Here is a 22,927-nt window from a genome sequence, read left to right as displayed (position 1 = left end):
GCTACAGTAGCTAATAGGTTACTAGCAAGTTTGAGTTCTTTTTCATAATATCTTTTTAATTTTTTCCAGAGAGATACTTAAAAATATCCAGATATGATGCCATGTCAGACTGTTCACCTTACCAAGCATAGGCACTTGATCACATCATCACAGCTCTCTTTCCCATGCCTTCTTATTGTTGTATGATGCTCACTCAAAGGACAAATAACTATGCCAGGTTACATTTATTGAGTTATAAAACAGTACTGATGATCTCTTCCAGAAAATAATGCTTATTCTGAATAGTTCTAGATTCCTTAGGAAAGCACAAACCAACACCCGTACTACACACCACACTAAAATAACCATATTTGAGCAATCACTACTCAAGACTCTTCCTTAACATACCACTTATTTCCTTCTCATTCCTCGGAGCAAGGAGGCTCCTCACACAGGGCCACAAAGCTTTGTCAACTAAAATAATGGTAAGAACAAGCCAAAGATTTGACTTAGCGCTTTCAATATTTTTCAATAATTCAAGACGGGTCAATAACATCAAAAGACTTCAGTAGCTACATGATAACTAAAGGAAAGCCACTGGGCTACCAGTGAAACATATCCTTTATTAGCAGACTTTATTTCAGTAATACCCAAAGTAAAAACATAACTTATCCTTTCTTACAGGTTGTGCATAAGTTACCCCAATGTATAATGGAATTGACGAGTTGTTAATCATTACACAGTCAAAGAACTATGCATCTCAAGCCACATTTTTAAAAAACATTATACTTGTCATTTTTTTCAGTTTTTTTAAAAATAACCTTGAGTAATGCTCCTACAAACAACACACAGAAGGCAAAAGGAGAAATGAGACAGAGCATTTTAGAAGGCCCACGTCTACCATGGGAAACTTCATGTGCTAGACCTTAATGTGATTTTTCCACATAATAAAGCAGGTATAAGATGCAGTGTGTGAAACTTTTCAAGAGAGAGTTGTTTCAACATCCACAAATGATAACTTTTTGAAACATCACTCATCATCCTAATATTTAAGATTAGGAAAATTATAATTAAAGCAGTACAAAGCTAATTGAGAGAACTCTTAAAACCAGCAAGGATAAAGCCAAAGAACGAACCTACTGAACCACATGAAATCTGGCTAGGCACTTTAAATACAAGAACTAAGCAGAACTACTTTTTCAACAATCCAGCTTTCATTTCTCTGACATCTTTCACTCAGAGCATACTTTTAGTCCCTGTTCAGCAGACGACAACAGTTGCATGTCAAGGAATGTCACCTTCAGTTGTGTACCAAGGAACAACACCTTCAGACAGGCATCTGTTGCACTGCTACAGACTCTTCTGATTTATGAAATATGAGGCATGTAGGACCAGCATACTTGATTGATGCTGCTGATTTTATTTCTTTATTAAGTAATCTAGGAAACTTAACACAATTTTTCACCTTTCCTTCCTCTGTTTTCACCATGATGAACATAGTGGTCAGTTTGCACACCATTTTCACAGAACAGTAGATTGAACCCATATCACTCATTCTCTAACCAAACTAGTGTAAAATTAAGATTTAACAGCAATAACTAAAATTAACTCCCAGAGTTTTGTGAAACCACGCACAAGAGATTTTTGCATTCAATTCCAGAGTGTTCCACCAAATCAAGCTGTGAGACTCTAGGCAGGGATATCACAGAAGTAATTAAGGCTCTCTCCTTGAAATAAGATCAAATGAGGCATCAGTAAAAGATTTAGGATTCGAGGAACATAATAACATGAAAATAACTCATTATCATAAAAGATTCATTCAATAAGTTTTCCTTTAAGGTAAAATAAGACAAAGTCTGTATGTCTTGAAACTCCAAGTTTGCCTTCCCTTTCTACCACAATTCACATCTTTCAGTCCCATTTTCCAAGAAAAATAACCTCTTCCTGGAAAACAACCATGGACAAGTTTCATTGCCAAAGTGGTGTTTCTTCCTGAGCTACATTGTGTCCTAACAGTTACATTTTAAACTCCCACATAAACTCTAAAGGATGGGTTTTGCTCATGCAAAATCTGCAATTGCAAGCCAATCCTGTGTCAAAATAAAATTTCTTTCTTACATACATGTGGACATTTCTTAAGGTAAACTTAATTTCTTGTGAAGTGATACCTTGACCTTTTCCCTTTTATTATTACTATGTTTTGGTCCAAAGAGGGAAATTTATCTGTGATTTAATTACCCCAGAGTAATACAACTAAAGTATGACAGAGCTTGTAATGTATAGTCACTAAAATGGCAGGTTAATTCTTTCCTGTACCTATAAAGCAATTATTTTATATCAGTTAGACTTGTTGTGTTACCAGAATCAATCTAGAACTTTTCATTGACATTCTTTGGAGAGCAGAAAAAGCAGGAAAAAGCAATACATATATATGCAGCTTTCTTATTTTATTCCTGTTTGCAAATTCAAGGTATCCTATTCTATTTCAGCTTCTTCAGTACTGTAGTTTCAGGAGGAAAGGAGACTTTTTTTTTTTTTTAATTGAGTTCTAAATATTTCATGAACACCAAATGATTTGGTAACATGAACTCCGTTATACTCAGAATGTAATTAATAAGAAGGGAAAGGAATAAAACAGTCTACAACAGTCTACAACAAGAAACTGTGATGTCTGCTACATGCATAAGAAAAATCCACTAGACACATTCTGAAATGTTTCTAGATTAGTTTCCGTATTTCTACACAATCAAAACTGAATTCTTGAAGAAAATGTTCATCCCTTAAAAAGTTCCTGCTATCACATCTTGCCAATATTTACAATTCTTAGTTGTATATGCTGAACATACTGTACACATTCCCATGCACATTCTAACATACACAGTATGCACAGAACATATATATATATCTATCTTTTCAAGAAAGAAGTGTTAAGATTGAAAATTACATTGAATCATATAAAATCTAGCATGAAGATTTAAATAAGTTAACTGAGCAATAAGAATCTACACTTCTAGAAGCTTTTTAGCATGTAAAACCTAAATTGCTAATTCCTGACACCTGAGGCCTTGTTAAATAATGTTTGCTCTTCTGCTTATGAATGCATTTTTCCCAAACAATAAACACAGGCAGCCTATGGGATTAAAGCATGACAAAGGTGTAGCTGACTCATGGGATCAATTAGAAAGCATCAGTACTTACGCCTTTTGTTCATTCCATGTTTTACTAACAGTTTCTGCATTTTCAGCATAAGTGTATCACAGATGTTAAACGCCATGCTACAAGGCAACAGCACACTAGTACCATACACTACACAGAATAAATCTGTTCTTATCACCATCTACAATTACATCACTTGTTATATAGCTTGTATGTTTCTTTAAAGTTTTAACAAATGCAAAACGATTTTTAACTGAATGCTCATAGCTTCCTGCCCAATGAAAGTATGTCAGCATTTTTTCAGTAAATGTTTAACATTTAACAAGAACCCACAGAGTTGCCTTTTCTAAGCTAAAAACAGTCTTAAATACAGCCGCTGACTCTAATGCCACCTCAGCTTCAGCTTTCCCTTGAAACCCACTATTAAATTCGCAAGCAGGAAAGCCCGTGAGCAGGACGACAAGCAGCTTCAATCTCCATGCAGTTTGCCCGTGAGAGGTTATTGATAGAACAAACAGAATTTGCAATACTTACTGAGTGTTTCTCCTGCTGGCCCATAACTCCATGGTTAGCTGGGATTGCAAGTGGTTTCATAATGAAGAAACATAAGCTGAACTGAATTTACACATCATGTACCAATTTCTTATGGATGGCAAGTCACTCTCTACAGCATTAAATTAAAAAGAGGAGGAGGGAGGGAAATCAAGCTGGAGCTAAAAGTGTCACTACTGGTGCACAGAACACCCCCCTCGCACTTGTAGTGCTGAGAGCAGCTCAGAGCTGCAATCCAAACGACCGCGTTAGTCTCCATTTTTGTAACACTGGAAGTCTAAGCATGTCAGGACGTACAGAGCCTGATGAAACCCTACATATCCAGCGTTCATCCAAGGGAACAAAACCATTCCCTGAGCCTGAGGAATGGGAAGAAAAGAAAAAGGAGGAAAAAAGCTAAAATGGCTGACTGCACAGAGACTCCCTCAAAAAGGCTTAATACAGTATTATATTAGTCAGGGTGCAGGAACCAGCCTCCAGCATTCAGCCAAGCATTGTTAATACTCCTGTTTCATTTGCAATCACACACACTCACACACGCAGCCTCCCCCCCTCTACCACTACCCTCCACTCCCCCAAAATCAGGGCAGAGCGCGCGAATAGGGACCTCCTCCCCTGGCTGCTAATGATGCTGACAGAGTAGTGACCAGTGATCTCTGTTCCACTCAGCTAACCAAGTTTGCACAATTAATCTTAGCAGCATGACATTGATGGACATTTAATTTTATGATGCCTGTTCCCTGCAATTAAGACAAGCACGTCTACCGCCCAAAGAGTCAGCAACAAAAATACAACACAGTTACACACACACAAAAACCCAGAGAATCATGAGTCTGAATGCAATACGCCAATATAATTACGTTATTGTGCTTACTTTGGAAGACCATGGCTGCAGGCAGTTGGCATAGCAACGCACAAGGAAAGCCATTTCCTGGGTAGAAAGAATGCTTCCTTTTCTAAATAAAAAATTCCTCTTAGGATACAAACGGCATTGCTGCTTCCTGCAGAAAGCAAAGACACTGTAGTCTGTCTCTTAACCTGCACACAGGCACACACTCAATGCAGTTCGAGTGATGTAAGTGGATTTCTCTCTCTCTCTCCTCTCCCTCCCTCTCCCTTTATCCACCGAAATATTCAAGTCAAATGGAAGACACATTCCTTGAGGCTCGCCCCCTCAGATACTTAACCATTTCACTCATTAAGGTAGAGATGGACAATGCAGATAAAACAGCAAGCTCTTGCCTGTATCTGGTATCAGCCTCTGAAGACCAAGGCAGCGCCAGAGGGGAGGGATCCGCTCCGTGTTGGCTCCTAAGAATATCACTGAAGTCAGGGTGGGAATAAGGATCCACGTTCACCTCCCCAAATCCTGAACTGAACACGACTTTTCATGAAGATGAGGATAAAGCAGAGGGTTTGACATCACCTCCCTTTTTCCCCCACCCAAAAGAGTGCTGCTGCAGAGCTGTAAACATTGTTATCAAGTATTTATAAACAGTGCACTTGACGAGCTCTCTCAGATTTTCAGCAGCTTCACCCCTATGCAGGCCACAGATATCCAGGGGCTGTGGCAGGTCAACATCCAGAACCCTTCAACACATAATTTAAAGTCTTTCTGAATATAGCTCCTGCTTCTCCTTGCACACCAAATACACAAATTCCACTAAAAACAAAAGGGGATGCAAGATCTGTAAGAGACTGACGTACATATGGCTTTTATAATTCTCCTTTCTGATCGTAATTAGATCTTAAACTCAGAAATTTCCCCAGTCGCTGCCATTTACACTAAACCTCTTCTCGTGTTATACTGGCAACATCATACTGCAGAGGAGTTGAAATGCAACAGGGAACATACTCAAGCAATAAACTCATTGTCAGCCCTATACAACGTACATCTTAAGTGCCACAAATTCACTCCACTTGACACAGAGGAGACCAAGCCAGGGCAAATAGGAACATGTCACTCTTCCATTAGGCTTCAACTTCAGTACAGGTCTCTATAATGTGTTTACCACACATTCTTTAAAATCAAATATTATCTGTGCATAAAGTTTTGTTGGGGTTTTTGTTGTTGTTTTTGTTTATTGGGGTTTTTTTAAGCAAGAACAATAGAAAAAACACAGTTGTTAGCTGTTACACAGTCAAAAAGCCACATGGAAAAAATTAATACTACAGAATATTATGTCATACAATCAGCCACTGCCTTCCACCAAAATAATATGTCCACTGATAATGAGTGTAGTTTGTTACACAGTGCTTTCTTTTGGTAAAGATAGTTATTAAATGAAGCTATAAATATTAGTGGAAATTAATTCTAGTAAAGCAAGAAAAGATTCTAAAATATCTGGTCTATTTTTTGCACAGTTATTCCAAGGACACCATTTCACACACAGCACATTTTAAAATGGAATATATTTACATTTATGAGAGTTTAATGACACTTGTGCCCTTGGTGTTCCAGTATATGCTAAAAGATTAGTTATTCTTTAAGCGACTGAATTACAAAAATTAGTTTAGAATTTTCAAAAGTCTTTGTAATGCACCAGTGCAACTAACAGATTATTCTAAAACATTAAATTATGCTCAAGCCTTTGAAAAACAGTCTAATGCTGAGCACAATCAATTTTCTGATGAAGCGCTGACCAGAAGTAGTGGAAGTTATTCATTCTGGGAAGCTTGGACAAACCCTCTCTAGTACATTATCAAAAAATATTCCTTGTTGACAAAGCAATTAAAACTCTCTTGAGTCTGATTCGGTGGCCTTGTGGTTAACACCATGAGCAGAATTGGAGCATGGTGGTTAACACTCACGTCAGGAAAAAATGAAGTTCTGCCAAGACAGAAACATCTCCCCAGTGTAGGAAGGAAGCACACCACTGCCTGAACTCCATTACATACGTTAACTATCAACATGCACCTACCATAAGTTAGTATTTCTAAACCAATATGCAGGCTAGGTTTCTGTGGCATAAACTTTGAAGAGTAACATTAAATCATGAACAAAACCACTAAAACAGTAGAGAAAGTCAGAACTTCCAGATGATGATGCCATCAACCATTTTCTTACGACTTATGCTGGTCACTACTACACACCTCTACTCTCCTGTTAGAAAATTAAGTCGATACTTCATACATGAATGCCAAATTTAACACAACCTAGCAAGGTCTAATTGCTGTTCACGTGCATCAGACTGATGAAAACGTCAGACCAAATAGGAAAAAGCCTCTTTACATTCAAAATGTGAAAAGCATGAATAGCTTATACGAAATCTAACTGCAACTTTGTGTTCATGTGTATTTCAAAACCCTTTTAAGAACTCCTTGCTTAGACTTAAAGTTTGAAAAGAGCAAAAGATTTTTGCTAATGCTTTTTAGGCAATAAAAATGAGATGTTAGTAAACCTGATGTGCAATAATTGGACATGACGGGCTATCAAAGCTAGCTGCTTTCAAAATACTGTATTTATAAGAAAGCTGGCATGTCTTTATGAGTCGCAGAAAAGAATGTTTAAAAAATCCTTTCAAAAGTAACTAACAAAAGTAACATGAGGACATCCTTGGACTACACACAGGATTCAGGATTTATAAACAGTAGTCCCGAATTTAAGGTAAAAACTGATACAGGCCACAGGCAGCATCTGACTGTAATGCCTCTCAGCTATTTTACATTCTAGAATGTAATCTCTCACAGATATTATTCTCCTAAACAGTGTCAACAATGCTTGGAGTGTTAAACCTTTTTAGGTTAATGACAAATGCTGCAACAACAGATTACCTCAAATCTTCAATTCCAAGCAGTCACCTTAACTCACAACTACATACAAGAGTGCTTAAAATTTTACATAGAAACCATTCCTTTCCTGAAGAACCTCAAAACCAGAAGTTATCAGCACATTTTCCCCTTCCCTTTAAACACAATATAAGTATCATTTCCTTCATGTTCAGTATCTTAGGTAAAAGACAACAGAACACTGGAAGGTCACTAAATTTACTGTCACTTCCTGACTCCAATAGACAGAAAACTAGAGGGGGTGGGCAGTCAAAGAAATAAAAAAATAAAAAAAAAAAAAGACCAAGGAATAAGGCAAAAAAACATAACCACTATGTGTGCCCCAAAAACATTCACAGTGAAGGGAATATTACAAAGGCATTACACAGTTGTGTAGGTGGAATATAGACAGCTAAATTGAAGAGTGCCAAAATGGAGTACATAATTTTAAGGAAAATAAGGCAGAGGTATCTTCACTTCCCGCCACCTCCCTCACTTGAAAAGAAATGCAAGTTTAAATTTTAAGCTCAGGGTTATTGCACACAGAACTGTTAAGCTCCCAAGAGCATGCTTCTGAATTTCATAATGCTGATGCTCTCTCCCTCCTACTAGCCTTATGAGAGAGATTGCTAAATAACAATCTGATGCTCGCGTCAGATTTTAAAACACCAACTCAAACCACTAAAACCCCAGAACAATAATTCACTCCAAATGCTACAATACATTTAAATGCCACGTACAATATGGAAGTCTTATTCTAATGTATTTAGGCAAATTTACAACCAGTAATTTAAATTTCTGTTCATATGACCCAATTTCATGCAAGAGAGTTCCTATTTATCAGCATAATGCAGACTTAGGATGGTCCATGCACATCTGTCCTATTTGCATCTTCCTGAGACCTTTGAGAACTTTAAATAAAGCTCTGTTGAATAAAGGAAATTTACCAAATATGTTCTCCAAGGTGAGTTTCTATGACTAAAATACCACTTCTGCCAAAACATATAGATAAAGTAACAGTATTTGTCAATTTTTTATTTATTTATTTTTTTAATTTGTTAGGCTGTGGCATTAACATCCATGTAACGATGTTCACCAGAACACTGGCAACACCAAAGCAACAAAGTTACAATGGAGGGATGTGTGCTGTTTTGATAACTCATTTTCTAATGCTATAGACCATTTAAACAAATACCCTTCTGTTGAGCTGTTGCTACAGATGAATCTATAATCCGGATCTTTAAAATAATGACAAGCCCAGAGCAGTCAGTCTGGTGCCTCAGCTGGGTGGATGTGCCATGGACTGCCAATCTTCCCTTTGACAGCAGACTCATTTGTCACCTTCTGTGCACAGCTCTGTTTTCAGTACAGCAAACTTTCTGTTTGCATGCTATCCATCTTAAAATGGGAGCAAAGTTATAGTATTGATTTAAAATACTTGCTATCAAATTCTGTTACATATAACAATTATGTTAGAACAGACATGAAGAAAACCTATAGCTGATGGATACTTAACCCAAATGTGATAAGATGTCCCACTTTCAGAGTGTCTAATTTAGCTTACAAAATCAACTTGAGCAAAGGTTCACGACAGTAACAGAGCACACAAACTTTTCTCTTGACTCCACATTTATTTATGCTTTAAATCTAACAATGCTTTTACAAAAGGAAAAAAATAATTAAAGATCAACATATATTTTGCGTATCTGCAACACTTACAATGGTCTTACTTATTAAATCTTACTTGCAGGATCAAAATCATACTTAGTATGTATGTCTGTGAAGTCACTTTATGTGATATCTTTAACTGATTTACCTGTGGTTTTTACATAAAGCAAAGAGTTATTACTTACACAAGCCTAAAGTTTAATGTACATAACATGGCTTTAAAAGTATACATTATGATTATTAGAAGTTAAAAATTAGAATTAAAACTTGAGATATTAATGACTACAGTTGTCAGAATGGTCACAGATTAGTTTAATTTCCGTAACCGTTTCAGTACTTCAGGAGTGGAAAAAATGTAGTCTGTTGGGACAGATGAAGTTTTTCCCAATGTTCATAAAATTTTCTCACTTTGGTGTAAGGACAAGAGTTTAAGATAACGTGTTAATTAAATCAGAGAACTTGAGAATGTGTCTTCTGCTTTTAAACTGCAAAAAAAAAAAAAAAATGCATTAAAGCAAAAAAAAAAACAACCAAATTTTTAAGGTCAAGGATGATGATATTGGGCACATAGGACTAGCAAGGCCTCTTTACCTGATCTAAACAATACCCTGTCAGCCATACCTGCCGGGGACGAGGTTCACTGCTGAGATACAAATCACCTTACTATCTTGGAGGAAAAGCAAAACAAAACAAATACCCACAAAAAACCCCCACACCTCATTGTGTCTGTACCAATTTCCCAGTAGGAATCTAGGGGGACAAGTTCTTCAGTTGTGTGAGGCGCTCCCAGAATTTCATGTTCTTCACTGTATAAGAATGCAGGAAAACTTTATGGAAGCTGGATAACTGTATACTTCTTTCATGTGTATCCTACTGCTGCACCATTAAAGAGTACGAATAAAACTCAAGGTCAAGCAACTGTCCAAATTCTACACTATTACGTTCTTTACCAGCCCCATTAAATCCTGTTACCTGAATACGCTGACATGTTTGAATTACAAGGACGATTGTTCTGGCATGGAAAGGAATGTATCTGAGACCACCCAAGGCAGGGAAACAATTATTTAATGTTTCAGTATAAAATAGTAATGGATTAAAAACAAACAAAAACCAGATTTTTCCAATCCTCTAAATGTTAGCTGGTTTTCTGTTGGTTTTTGTTGTTTGTTTGTTCATTAGGAGATTTTGGCAGTAGTGGAGGGGGAATACTTTTGTTTTAAACAAATACAATATGCTTTCTAACAGTTTTCCTAGAACTTACTTAGAAGCTTTAAGAGAGAATCTGAAATTCTCATCACTATGCTCAAGGTGATGGCAGAAAACCTCCAGTGTGCTGCTAGATTTCCAGATTCCCCAAATGATGGTGGAAATTACGTGTCATTTTTACTAACATATGTGACACTAAGTCCTTTCTGTCCATCTTCTTGAATGTTTATTTGGACATCTTCTGTGGTAACTAAGTACTTCCTTTGAGGAAGTTCCACACTTTTTTTAATCAGTTACCTAGATACAGAAGTGCTACATAAAATTAGGTAAAAGTGCACCTACCAGATCGAGTATCCCTAATAATTTCATTCTACACTGGTTTATATTTCAAGATTACTATCAGAAGATCTGTCAGTGAGCTTACTTTTAAGGTGATCTTTTGTGTGCCATGGATCATTTGCAGACTTTAAAACTAGTTGGCTGTAGCCTTTATACTCACCAAATTACAACATTCAAGAGTAATATAGAGAATATAATTCAGTGAAGTGAAAGGAAGAAAAGGTAAAATATTTTACATTTTAACACATGCATACACATATACATGTTTCACAAATAATGCAAAACAGAGTGAGAGCGTAATCTGTGTAGTTTTACGCCAGTTACATCAACAATACACATAACACATGCCAGCTGTTTCAGGTGGATGTCAAAACTTCACTATCTGAAAATTCAAAGATAATTAAGGCTAACTGCTGAAAGCTAAAGCCCAGCTCCCCATACTCATTATTCATACAACAGAATACTAACACTTTGACTAGACTTTACATAAAATAAGACAAACAAACAAACTCTTTCCATCAGAGATGTGTAAATATCAGGAATTAAAAAGGCGCTCAAGGGTGCTCAACCTCTCATCTAAGAACGACTTTGTTTCACAGTGACCCATGTATGACTACATAAGCATGTTAACAGGGTGGTGAAGGAGAAGAAAAGAATTTACAAACAAACCTTGTGGTAAATTCAAGGTAACTATCTTGCTTTACTAAGGAGTTATTACCTTCCCTGAACTGAACTGTTACCTACTGGAAGATGCGAGCATGAACAATGGCATTTACACTTAGCAGGACTAGCCAGGGCACTAATATACACACCGACCCAATAAAGTAAAAAGGGTTTTACACATTAGAAGAATTCTCTCAGACTTAGTTTAAATAAAGCAAATTATTCCACCTTTTTTCCTAACCAGTACCTTTGGCCAAGACAAATCTTTGCTTAAATTTTAAGATTAAGACTACCTGGAAAGTATGATCGACATTGCTGCATCTTCATTAGCAGCTGTGACAGCACTTTGAGAGAAGCCTGGTATCTGCAGCTTGGGCTACTGAGACTCAACCAAAAGCCTAGATACAGAATTATGTTGAATGTGGAATTATCATTGTAACAACTATTTCTTTCACTTTAAACAAACACAGCTTTTAAAGAAACCAAAGCACCTCCATCTCTTTTACCCCAAGAAACCCACCACCACTAAACTACTATGACAGACACAGCCTCAAAGATCTATCCTGAGACCCTGGTTAACTCCTTTACTCCTTAAGCAGAGATTTTCAAACCTCTGACTCTGAAATGTTTAGTTTTAAGGATTTTTTGCACCTTTAAAAAACAAAACAAAACAAACTTGAAATAATTCACAAATAGGAATTATAGCATTATTTCCACATAGCAAAAATTACAAGTAGCAGAAAGCTTCAAACATATGAAAAAACTATCTATGTTAAATTAAATATATGCATTTTACCCCTAATTTACTATCACATTTCTAATTTACTTTCACAAATTACTGTTTAAGATCATCACACCAGACTAGAAGCCAGGAGTTGCAGGTTACAGTTCTTATTTTATTACTAAATTCTTGCATTGTCTCTAATTTCATCCTTCCTCATCTCAAACACATTTGATACTCATGCACCAAAACTCATCATGGAAGGGTCATGTTTACATGTGCTGGAACAAGTTCCAGTCTCTGGTGGAGCCTTTAGGCATAACTATAACATCAGTAGTTCAAAATATGGAGAAACAGTCTTGGTTTTGTTTTTTCTTCCCCCTGCCCCACCCCCTTCACAATCAGTAACTGCAAGACCAGTGAGGAATCAGTTAAGTTGTAAAAGACCTTTAAGATCCTTTGGGAACAGACATTTTAGCAGGGCCTGTAGCAATAGGACATGGGGAAATGGTTTTAAACCAAAAGAGGGTAGATTTAGGCTAGATGTAAAAAAAAAATTTTACAATGAGAGTGGTGAAACACTGGAACAGGTTGCCCAGAGAGGTGATAGAAGCCCCATCCCTAGAAACATCCATGGTCAGGTTGGACAGGGCTCTGAGCAACCTGATCTAGTTGAAGATGTCCTTGCTTACTGCAGGACAGTTGGGCTAGATGGCCTTTAAAGGTCCCTACCAATCCAAACCATTCTATGATTCTATGATCATCAAGTCCAATTGTTAACCACTATTAAACAATGTCCATAAGCACCACATCTACACATCTTCTAAATAACCTCCAGGGGTGATGACTCAACTAATGCTCTGGGCATCCTCTTCCAATGCTTAACAACCCTTTCGGGGAAGAAATTTCTGCCTAATATCCAATCTAAACCTTCCTTGGTGCAACTTGAGGTCATTTCCTTTTGCTCTATCACTTGTTACTTGGGAGAAGAGACCAGCCCCCACCTCTCTACAACCTCCTTTCAGGTAGTTGTAGAGAGCCATAAGGTCTCCCTTCAGCCTCCTATTCTCCAGGCTAAACAACCCCAGTTCTCTCAGCTGCTCCTCAGAAGACTTGTTCTCCAGCCCCTTCACCAGCTTTGTTGCCCTTCTCTGGACATGCCCCAGTGCCTCCATGTCCTTCGTGTAGTGAGGGGCCCAAAACTGAACCCAGTACTCGAGGTGCAGCCTCACCAGTGTTAAGCACAAGGGTACAATCACTTCTCTAGTCCTGCTGGCCACACTATTTCTGATACAAGCCAGGATTATATTGGCCTTCTTTGAACTTGGAGCATTCCATCTTTCCCATGTTTCAATATTATACCTACTCCTTAGTTGCTCATGATATTTAAACTACTACTTTTATTAATTTTATAGAGCTTTAAAATTCACTCAGCAAAATGATCATTTTAAATTATTCAAATCAAATACAAAAGCACTATTAAAAGTACTCAGAAACAGAACCTTTTGTGGGAAGATTGACAACAAATACTAATCATTTTACCTTTAAGTCACTACATCAAGCACAGCTCACATAAGAGTGGCTCAGATGCTTGGGAAAAAAAATGAACTGACAGGTTTTTTCCATGCTTTAGTGAGCAAATGTCCACATTAGGACTATCTATCACTCATGATTCTCATCTGTATAGAGATGCCTGTGTTGAAAGGATCTATATTGGTATTCTACAAATACAAGGCATAGGCAGATCCCATTTCCCCATATGCACTTGATATGCAACCATTGTTTCCAAATGAACAACCTTATGCTAATAAGGATATCCTATTTAAAATAATATTTAAGAATACATGCATGTGTGGGGGTTTTTTAATCCTCCTCAGCTCTAATCAAGTTTAAGTGGTGGAAATGGAATATTTGTATTTAGTTACATTATGCAATGATCAGCTGAGAAAAGAGTTATGAAAAATTATTTTTTCTGCTGCATAAACAACTTCCTGCTTTGAGGACAAACCTCACATTTAATTTTAAACCCTGAATCTCATAAAAGCAATCTTTTATATAATAGAAAAGAGCACATCACAAGTCAGTAACAGCAAAAGAAACCTCATGCTACTCTGGAAAAATTATGCTATTATTAACAAAAGTTTCACATATGTATGGACATAAAGTATCGGCAATTCTACAAGTTGTACACAGGACCCAGTGCCCACAATATATCTAGAAAAAAGAAAGAAACTATCAGTAATATTATTGACACCTCAGTTGCAGAAAATACTGCATAGCTTCAAGTATGTTTTTGTTTCAATTTCCAACTCTAATCGCAATTACAAATCCAGTTATGCCATCAATGTGAGCTGTTTCAAAGGGAAGGGAAGAACGGTAAATCCCAATGGATATATGAGTTCTGGTACAGGGATGATGTAATATATAAAAATAGACACCCTCTGACAGAAGCTGCAAGTTGAGTAAATAACACAATGCATATCATTAATTTTGCATTAGCTTGCCAGTAGACATTACTAAAAGGATGATGAGCTAACAATTTTGTTTTGTTTCAGGCGCTACACGAAATAAAATTATAGCATTGTTCATTTATTAACAATAATACATAACATAATACTTAATTTTAAACAGTAATAGTCCCTTACAACATGGATGAAGGAAAGAAGCCATGTGGCTAAAAAGGTTGTGTTTTGCCACAAAACACAGAACATAGGGATGGGAACTACATATTGTCATTATAACATCTCTATAAAGAAAAATACAACTTCTATTCAAAAAAAGTTTAATGGGAACTGGCCAAATCATCTCAGGAATTTTGAATTTCAGATAAAATTACTCCACAATTTTTGTAGTGTCTCACTTCAAAATACACCAGCATATATAACACAGTCACACACTTCAGGAATCGGTATTATTGCATGTGTTCAAATATTACATATACAGACTACAGATATCTATTTAGCATTTTGTATTACCTCCTAGTATGATGTACCCAACCAATCTCATTCCAAATCATGAGTAGATTATCAACATCATGGAATAATAAAAACAGTTGGTTTTGAAATTGTACACTGTATTTTGTAAATGAACAAAAGCGACTAAACAAATATCCTTCCTGGTAAAAGGACACTCACACTTGACAACGTTAAGAGCTAGTCCCTTTCTTTTAATAATGGAAAGATCAATACAATCCATTTTATTTTACATATAAACACTGGGAATATTAAATAAAGTATTTTATACTGAATTTGTTATCACTAGAGACAAATTTGTTTGAACAAATAAAGATGCATTATTTTGGTAAAAATGTGATTAAAACACCTTTGCATATATGCTACTTCCCATTGGCAATATACTGCAAATTTAAGTGTGTGTACAATTATGTTTTGAATTATAATTTCTCTGCTTACATAAATTAATTTGTTTCATAACCAAAACCAGAATTAGTGCAGTTCAATTTTTACTTAAGTGATCTTTTTGTTTTCATTTTGCATATACCACATAACCGAACCCTCTCAGCTTCCTTTCTCCTTGGTGTTCACATTTTTCCTCTATCTAGGGGAAAACTAAGTTAGTATCAAGTTAAAAAATTAAAGCTATTTAAACAAGTTCAGCTGCTATAACTCATATGAGTCTCTAAAGCCAAACCCTAAAACACCCTGCTTCCCCAAACATTTTGACAACCGAGTGTACCCAACTAGGATTCCCAGCAGTTTTTCTGTGCCTTTTTCCTTTGTAAATAGACTTAACACTTCCAACGCTAAGGATGTTTAAAAAATTGTTTTTCCCCCATGACTTCTCCATATCCTTTACACATTTGTATAAAGTTAAGCTTACGGTGAACCTCATTGTTCACTGTCCTATCAAAAAATTTTCCTAGATTTGGCAAATTAGTTCAGATGTGGTTCTTTCCTCCTAGAAGCAAGTGATTTTTCATTTGTTTTGATGTTTTGGGGATTTTTTTAATGTAAATACTAACAATTGATTCCATGTTTTGCTTTTTGTTTTAAGTGAACTTGTACTAGAATGAAAGTGATAGATAATTAGGAATATTAAAAGCTGCAGCTGTTTACAAGCTTGAAAGACTGACCGTATTCCTATAAACTAATTTCTTGTAGTTTGGGTGTCTGACAACTGTTCCTACTGATTCAAACTGAAATGACTGAAATTCTATGTGTAATAAAGATGACTAAGTACACCACTAGATTGGCATCAATTTACTGTGTAGAATTTAATGCACTAACAAGAATACATTATAGCAAAGTATATCACAATACTATAAAGTCCACATTATTGAGAAGCAAGTACATACGAGGTATTTCATGATCCTTTGTAGTGGTCCATGGAAAGACAACCAGCAATATGTACTTTAAAACATAAATATAAATATACGTGCAGAGAAGCAATTTTATTATATTGGTTTTTAAAATTAAGTCTTATCCCAGCTTAAACTGGACACCTGTAACAAAGTCCTAAAATAGAATCAGTTTTTTTAAATTCTCATCTACTATATTAACCACAAAAAACACTGCTTGTCATCTTGTAAACTTCCACATCACTTCAGTAGCCCCATACAATGAATAGAGAAAAACAACTAGGCTTCTGCATCAAATTCAGAAAGAAAAAAACAAAATTCACATATTTTTAAAATTCTTCCTAAATGCAGAAATATGACATACAACAGCTTTGTTGATTTTTAAAATGTAATTTTGCAGACAATGGAAAAGGCAATTTGTTTCATAAAACAGAGAAATCTGAACAGAAATTTTCAATCCAGGAGCTTTAAACTCTCAGCAGAAAGCTGAGAGCATTCACATTTTCACCAATGTGAAAGCAAATGGTATCAGGAAAAAAAGGCTACTTTGCCAATGCTTTGTAAGTATTAGTTACAAGAGAAGATAGGGGCAGGAAGCAAGGTTTCAGCAATTTCCTACTGATTTTCTAGGTAAGCAGGTTTAAATACTTTAAAAAATATATTAAAAAGCTAGAAAAATCTTCATATTTATTTTTTCAGGGAGTTGTGGCTGCAGATGAGACTTGACTCTGTCACATTAGACTTGGTTTCATTTCCAGCCCTCATCTCATTCAAATTTTCAGTCACCTCCTTCAAATAAAATCCAGCAGGACAATACTTGACTGCCCTTAATGCACCAGTGCCATGACTGGCTCCATAGCACAGTGTGCCAGGATAAAATTGTTACATGCTTGTAATTTGGGGTAGAAGCCAGGGTTATGGATGGCTCCATGCCCACTGCTCTTTTCCTTCTAATGCTGAATAAATGGATTGTCACCTCATGTGAATCTCAAGTTGAATGGGATAAGAAAGGCTACTAAAGGCAGAGAGACCTTTTGGAGGGATTTCACCAGCTAGCTTTAAAAAGCCTGGCTGAGGATGCACTAGCAGCAATTTTCATAAGCCTGTTAACTAGTTCAAATCTGGACAGAATCTCACAGAGTGAAAAACCACACACTATAGTTTCTGTTCAGGGCTACTCAGAGGTGCTTCAGCTTTTTATTACAGGCCTACCTGTATCTCTCTAAACATTCCCCAGTAAGCTTTGATATTTTGCCTTTTACAGAGTAAACATAATAATCAGCTCAGCAACACTCAGACCGCACATGACCAATTCTTCACAGATGCACTATAGCAGACAAAGTTTATGGGCAATAAGATTGTGCAAGAAAAATCTAGCTTTTAAAAAAATTCACTCCATAGGTGGCTGCTCTATTTTAAATTGGGAAAAAATAAATAAAAAAAAAGCCTAAAGCAGAAAAGCCACATAGGTTTTCAGAAGGGTCCGCACTCTTTCAGACCAGTCACTCAAAACAAGGACTTTTCACTGAAAACATTAAGTAGCCTTAAGTATAAACACAAAAGAAAATCCACTTTTAGAAGTTAAAATCCAATTTCTATTACTAAGCATGAGGTGTTACGCTAATCCAGTTAAAGACAGTTTCTGACACATTAGAAGTACAAGCAAAAATTTTCTATCAAAAAAATCTGAACAAGATTTTCCAGATTCAAGTAAGAACAGCTCAGCCTAAACTTAATAGGATTTTTTTTTCCTTTCTTGAAAAAGAACAGATCTATTTAACCAAACTACAAATGCTGGTAAAAGGGATGCCATCTTATCAGTTTCATAGAACACATTCACTTTATTTCCATACGTTATGAAGTTTTTATTTTCCTCATCCCAGAAAGCAGCAACACTTTTTCCAAAAGTAACATGCCTAGGTACGATAGCCAACATTAGATTTTATTTCAAATGGTCTTTCAAGCATTAAGGTAAGCTATTAAAATATTAGGAAATATTTCAAATTCCTATAATAATTTGAGGAGTACATTATCACTCTTAGTCGTAATATTTTAGTAACTGCAGGTTACTCCGGACTCAGGGTTCATTCCACTAAAAAAACTGGTGAGCACTAACCTCAAAATAAGGAACTGGGTTCCTAAAAGAAACATATTTGCTGAAGAAAATTTCAACACAGAAATCACTTGCCTATGACACTGCAACCCTATTGAAATTTAAACCCTCGAAGTTTTTTAAAGAAATTAATTGAAAAATGTGATACAGAAGGAATTTTTAAAAGAAATACATCTCCTGATAAAATATCGGAAAGGAAGAATTTTGAAGCTAAAGGAAAATACTTTTAATTTCTCTTCAGCTCTAACACAAGATATTTCTCAATCTTAACAGTGGAGACATTTAACAGTCTGACAAGACACATTCTTATCAAATGTTGTATTTGGTGGATGCTCAGTATTTACTCACTTTGGCATCAACAAACGCAATTACAAATGTAACAAGTTTAAAAGATGTCACTCACATTTCCACATTACTTTGACTGTATCTGAGATCTAATGTTAGTCAAAATTTCTACATCTTGTTTGTTTTGGTGCATTCCTTGACTCACTCACTCACATTCCTTTTCTCCCTAGCTTGGCAAGCCAGTGTCCAACCCATCAGCCTTTCAAATAATTGCCATTTACCCATACTTTGATAGAGGTCTTCAAATTCCAACTACTTTATACCAAATCAGTATACATCATCAGAACAGAAAACAAGCAAGAAACACTGCTCCAAATTTTCAGCTAACAAAAAAGTTTCCATTTCATCTTTGGTGCTCATCTTGCCATACTCCATTTAGTGACCTACAGGTACTAAACAGCTACAGGGAGGCCTACTTTTTAAATCAAAATCAAAGATTCAGTCCTCCATGTCATGGAAGAGATACTTGAGTAATGTGTCTGTCAAACACTAAATATTTTATTTATACCCTTTGCTTATTGTTCTCAATTTTCCCTAAATCACAGGACATCAAAGCAAGCAAGAAAGGTCAATCGAGCTGTGCAAGAGACATCGTGCTGCCACCAAATTCCCCACTTAGATTAATATTTTTATATCATAGTGAGATTGCTCAAGTATCAAAGCAAAGGCTAGGAGGCAGTTTTAGTCATAACATTGCATCAGGATTACAATACCACTCTGCAAACCCACAAGTATATTGTTAGCGGACCATACACAGTAAGTTACGATACCTGAGGTTTAGTGCATTCCTGTGAGCCAAAATGAAATGAATGCCATATAGGAGGAAAGGAAAAGATGAACATTATCAGACATGCCATAGTACATTCCACCACTACGAAGATAATGTTAAAATTATGTTAATGAGAGTCCACCATCCCCTACAAGTTGACTCCATTGCAGAAAGCCATGCCACAACTGAGAGCACTGCATTTAATCTTTAATTCTTGAAAAGCATAGCCATGCATCTTTATTAAAGCTCTACATTTTGCTTTATGTTTTCAAAGATATAGAAAACTTTCTTCAGGAAAAAAACTGCTTGAATTTTCTGAAGAAAAGCATTCAGAGTCTACTGCAAATAATTAATAATTTATTAACAGAAAAATAATCATTCTACATGGTAACTATGGATTAAGGGCAAAATAAAATACAAGAAAATCACATATTTTGTGACAATTTTGAGGATGCTATCAAAGCACCTTTATGACTTTGGATCTCATGTACCTAACACCTAAACCAGAACATATCCACAAGGAAAAGCAAATTTGAAAACAAATGCATCATATTAGTCCTTTTTCAATTTGCATTAACACATAATTTACTGCAATATCTGAACATCTGCATTTTTTAATGCTTCTTTGTTTATTTATCCAAACTTCAGAAGTAGAACCAAAGATGACACCTGACAGATGCTGACCAAAGAATGGATGGGCAACACACCCACAAGATCTGTGCTATATGATCTGAATTCCTCTGTTTGAAAAAAAACTAAAAACAAACAAACAAAACCTTACCAAAATTCCCCCCCCAAAATCAAAACCTTGCTTTCCTCAGTCAATTTTGCAAGAAATTAAGACAAAAAAAAAAAAAAAGGTCAAGGGACATAAAATAGGAAGGGAGAAAAAAAAGATGATGCAGCCTTTAACACGTGTGGTTAAAGCAATAGAAATAATATTGGTAATAGAAGTGAATGGGAGAAGAACGTATACAAGATCACCAAGTACTGTAAAAATAGGAGGGAATGGGCCAGCATGGAGAGGCTTGACTACAGTGTAAAACTCATCTGAGCTTGTTTGACACTATGGCGGGGGGGGAAGTCAGGCATATGCATCATATTACACTTTTTAAAGCAATATCTGACTGTAATTATTGCAAATTTTACAGTTTATTTGGCAATCTCTTTCAACTCAAAATGAAATCTCACTTGCAATGAATTTCCCAACACATACACAAAACCATTATGAACGCGCACAACAGAATGGCACACAATGGGCTTTTGCTCTTAGTACCAGAGTTAAACTTACAAAAATTCATTAGGCATATCTACAGTGAAATTTATACAACAGACATGAACCTACAAATGCAAATGGCACTGTGTGTAATCTAAATATTGCCCTTCTAGAGCTGGATAAAAAAAATCACAGTAGAACTGTTTGCTAAGCACAACATACGCATCTAAATAATACGAACAAAAGTAATTATTCCCATAATTCCTACAAAGTACAATACCAGATATTTAATTTTTTCAAAAACAGAACAGTAAAATGTTCCATCTTCAAACCAAGTGAACTGGCTCAATCCATAATAAATTTAGAGGCAATTAAAACTGCACCGAAAATTAAACCATTAAAAGCTGCTGTATAAATAAAAACAAATTGTTGGCATAAAATGTAATTATTCAGCTCATGAGGAAAAGCCTGTATAATTAACAGATGTAATCAAACAGCTACACACTTACAAACACACATTGAATATACAGGGAACTGGCAAACAAGTCAAGGAATAAGGATAAAGAAGGAAAAAATGGAAAAAACCTACAACTGCACTGGATCAAAGACAGTATTTTAAAAACACTAAAGCTCTAATCCTGGAAATTTATATGCATGTGGCTTACATTGTGCAAAATTCAGCCCAATGAACTCAACGAGATTAAGTACGCACAAAGTTATTTATGCTCATGCCTTTATGGTTCTAGCAGATTTGGGGGCTTAAACAAGTAAGAAAGAGACAGAGACAAACTGCTTTTCCAGTATTTTGCTTACTGTTTAAATCAATACCAAACAAATATAATAATCTAGTTGAGCTTTTCTCAATTTAAAAGCCATAAAACATATAACACAAAAAAATTTATAATTAGTAGTTTATTTTCATCTCAAGAGAAAGCCTGGAAACTTTCAGCATATAAGATTAACACCAGAAAAAAAAAAAAAAAAAAAAAAAAAAAAAAATTCAAGTAAAATGACCAAATGATCTCCCTCATGATTAGCAGACTATATAGCTCACTAAAACCCATGTATAAAGGGCTCTTGAGGCAGACACCAGTAAAGGTTAATTTGACATTTAAATTCTGGATACCAAAAAGAAATGATAGATTTCATCCAAGAATTTGGCCTACTGCAATGCAGCACAGTCCTTTTCAGGCAACAACCATTATCATATAAGCGAATGAGTGCTTCACTAATTGACCTTTTAAAACTGTACACTAAACTTTTCCTTTGTGAATCTAGTATCAAAAGGAAATTAGAATATAATTTCTTTCACAATTTCAAATAATGACTGGAACAGTAAGAAATAATACGTGATGTTCACAGTCATAAAAAATGTGCTTTCAACTCTGAACTAAGATGCAAGTTGCACACATGTTCATGTACTGATAGGGTCAAATTCACAGCATTTTAAGGGGAAAACTTCCCCACAGAAAGACACTTCTTTAATAATACCAGCAAGTTTAGCCATTTCGATTGTTTATTTTCAGTACTTTTCCTGCTTGTGTTGTTGTGAACCATAAATACAGACAGCTTACCGTATGGTAGCCTCTAGGTAGAGGTGGCTTCCCCACAGGATAAGGGTCAACAGTATCAATAATTGTTTGTCTCTCCCCTTTTTGGTTGATTTTCCTAAATCTTCTTCGAGATTGCCTATGAGAAGCTTGACGCTGAAAATACTCCTCATTTTCATCCATATAATCAACCTATAACAGATGCAAGAAAGTGTCATTTCCCACAATACATAAAAACGTTTCTTATGGTTAGAAAAACAACAAATCCTATTCTCAAAAAATAGCAGTTAGCTTTGAATTTCCTGCATTTTTAGCACTGAGTGAAGGCATTACTTTAAAAAAAAAAAAATCAAATGTCCACAGAAATGACCAAAATATAAACATTGGCATGAACAGCACCACTGAGTATAAACATTTTTCAAAAGTTACAGAAGAAAAATAGTCATCCCCCCATTTTCTTGTTTCCCAGCCCTTCTTATTCTTCCACAAATACAATCATTTCACCCTTCAGCACATAACAAAAAAAAGCTGGTATGAGAGTGCACTTGGTAATTTTCCCACTGACCT

General features: G+C 35.8%; 1 protein-coding gene across 3 annotated transcripts in view; it reads right to left on the bottom strand.

Moving 5' to 3' along the window:
* The window catches only part of RAPGEF2 (Rap guanine nucleotide exchange factor 2), an 89,065-nt gene extending 66,510 nt beyond the window's left edge, over positions 1-22,555 (bottom strand). For 2 of the 3 annotated variants that reach the window (XM_029085065.1, XM_010168405.2), the window contains exon 1: positions 3,670-3,729. In XM_029085065.1, the coding sequence (XP_028940898.1) occupies positions 3,670-3,729 (60 nt within the window). Of the gene's footprint in view, positions 1-3,669; positions 3,730-19,595; positions 19,614-22,384 lie in introns of those variants that run through there. The other variant, XM_029085066.1, reaches the window with a different exon arrangement.
* Positions 22,556-22,927: the final 372 nt, after the last annotated feature.

The sequence above is a fragment of the Antrostomus carolinensis genome, unplaced genomic scaffold (genome assembly GCF_000700745.2).
Source record: "Antrostomus carolinensis isolate BGI_N321 unplaced genomic scaffold, ASM70074v2 scaffold4325, whole genome shotgun sequence".
Taxonomy (NCBI): domain Eukaryota; kingdom Metazoa; phylum Chordata; class Aves; order Caprimulgiformes; family Caprimulgidae; genus Antrostomus; species Antrostomus carolinensis.
The sequence above is the reverse complement of the archived record's forward strand: the minus strand, read 5'-3'. Positions and strand labels throughout refer to the sequence as shown.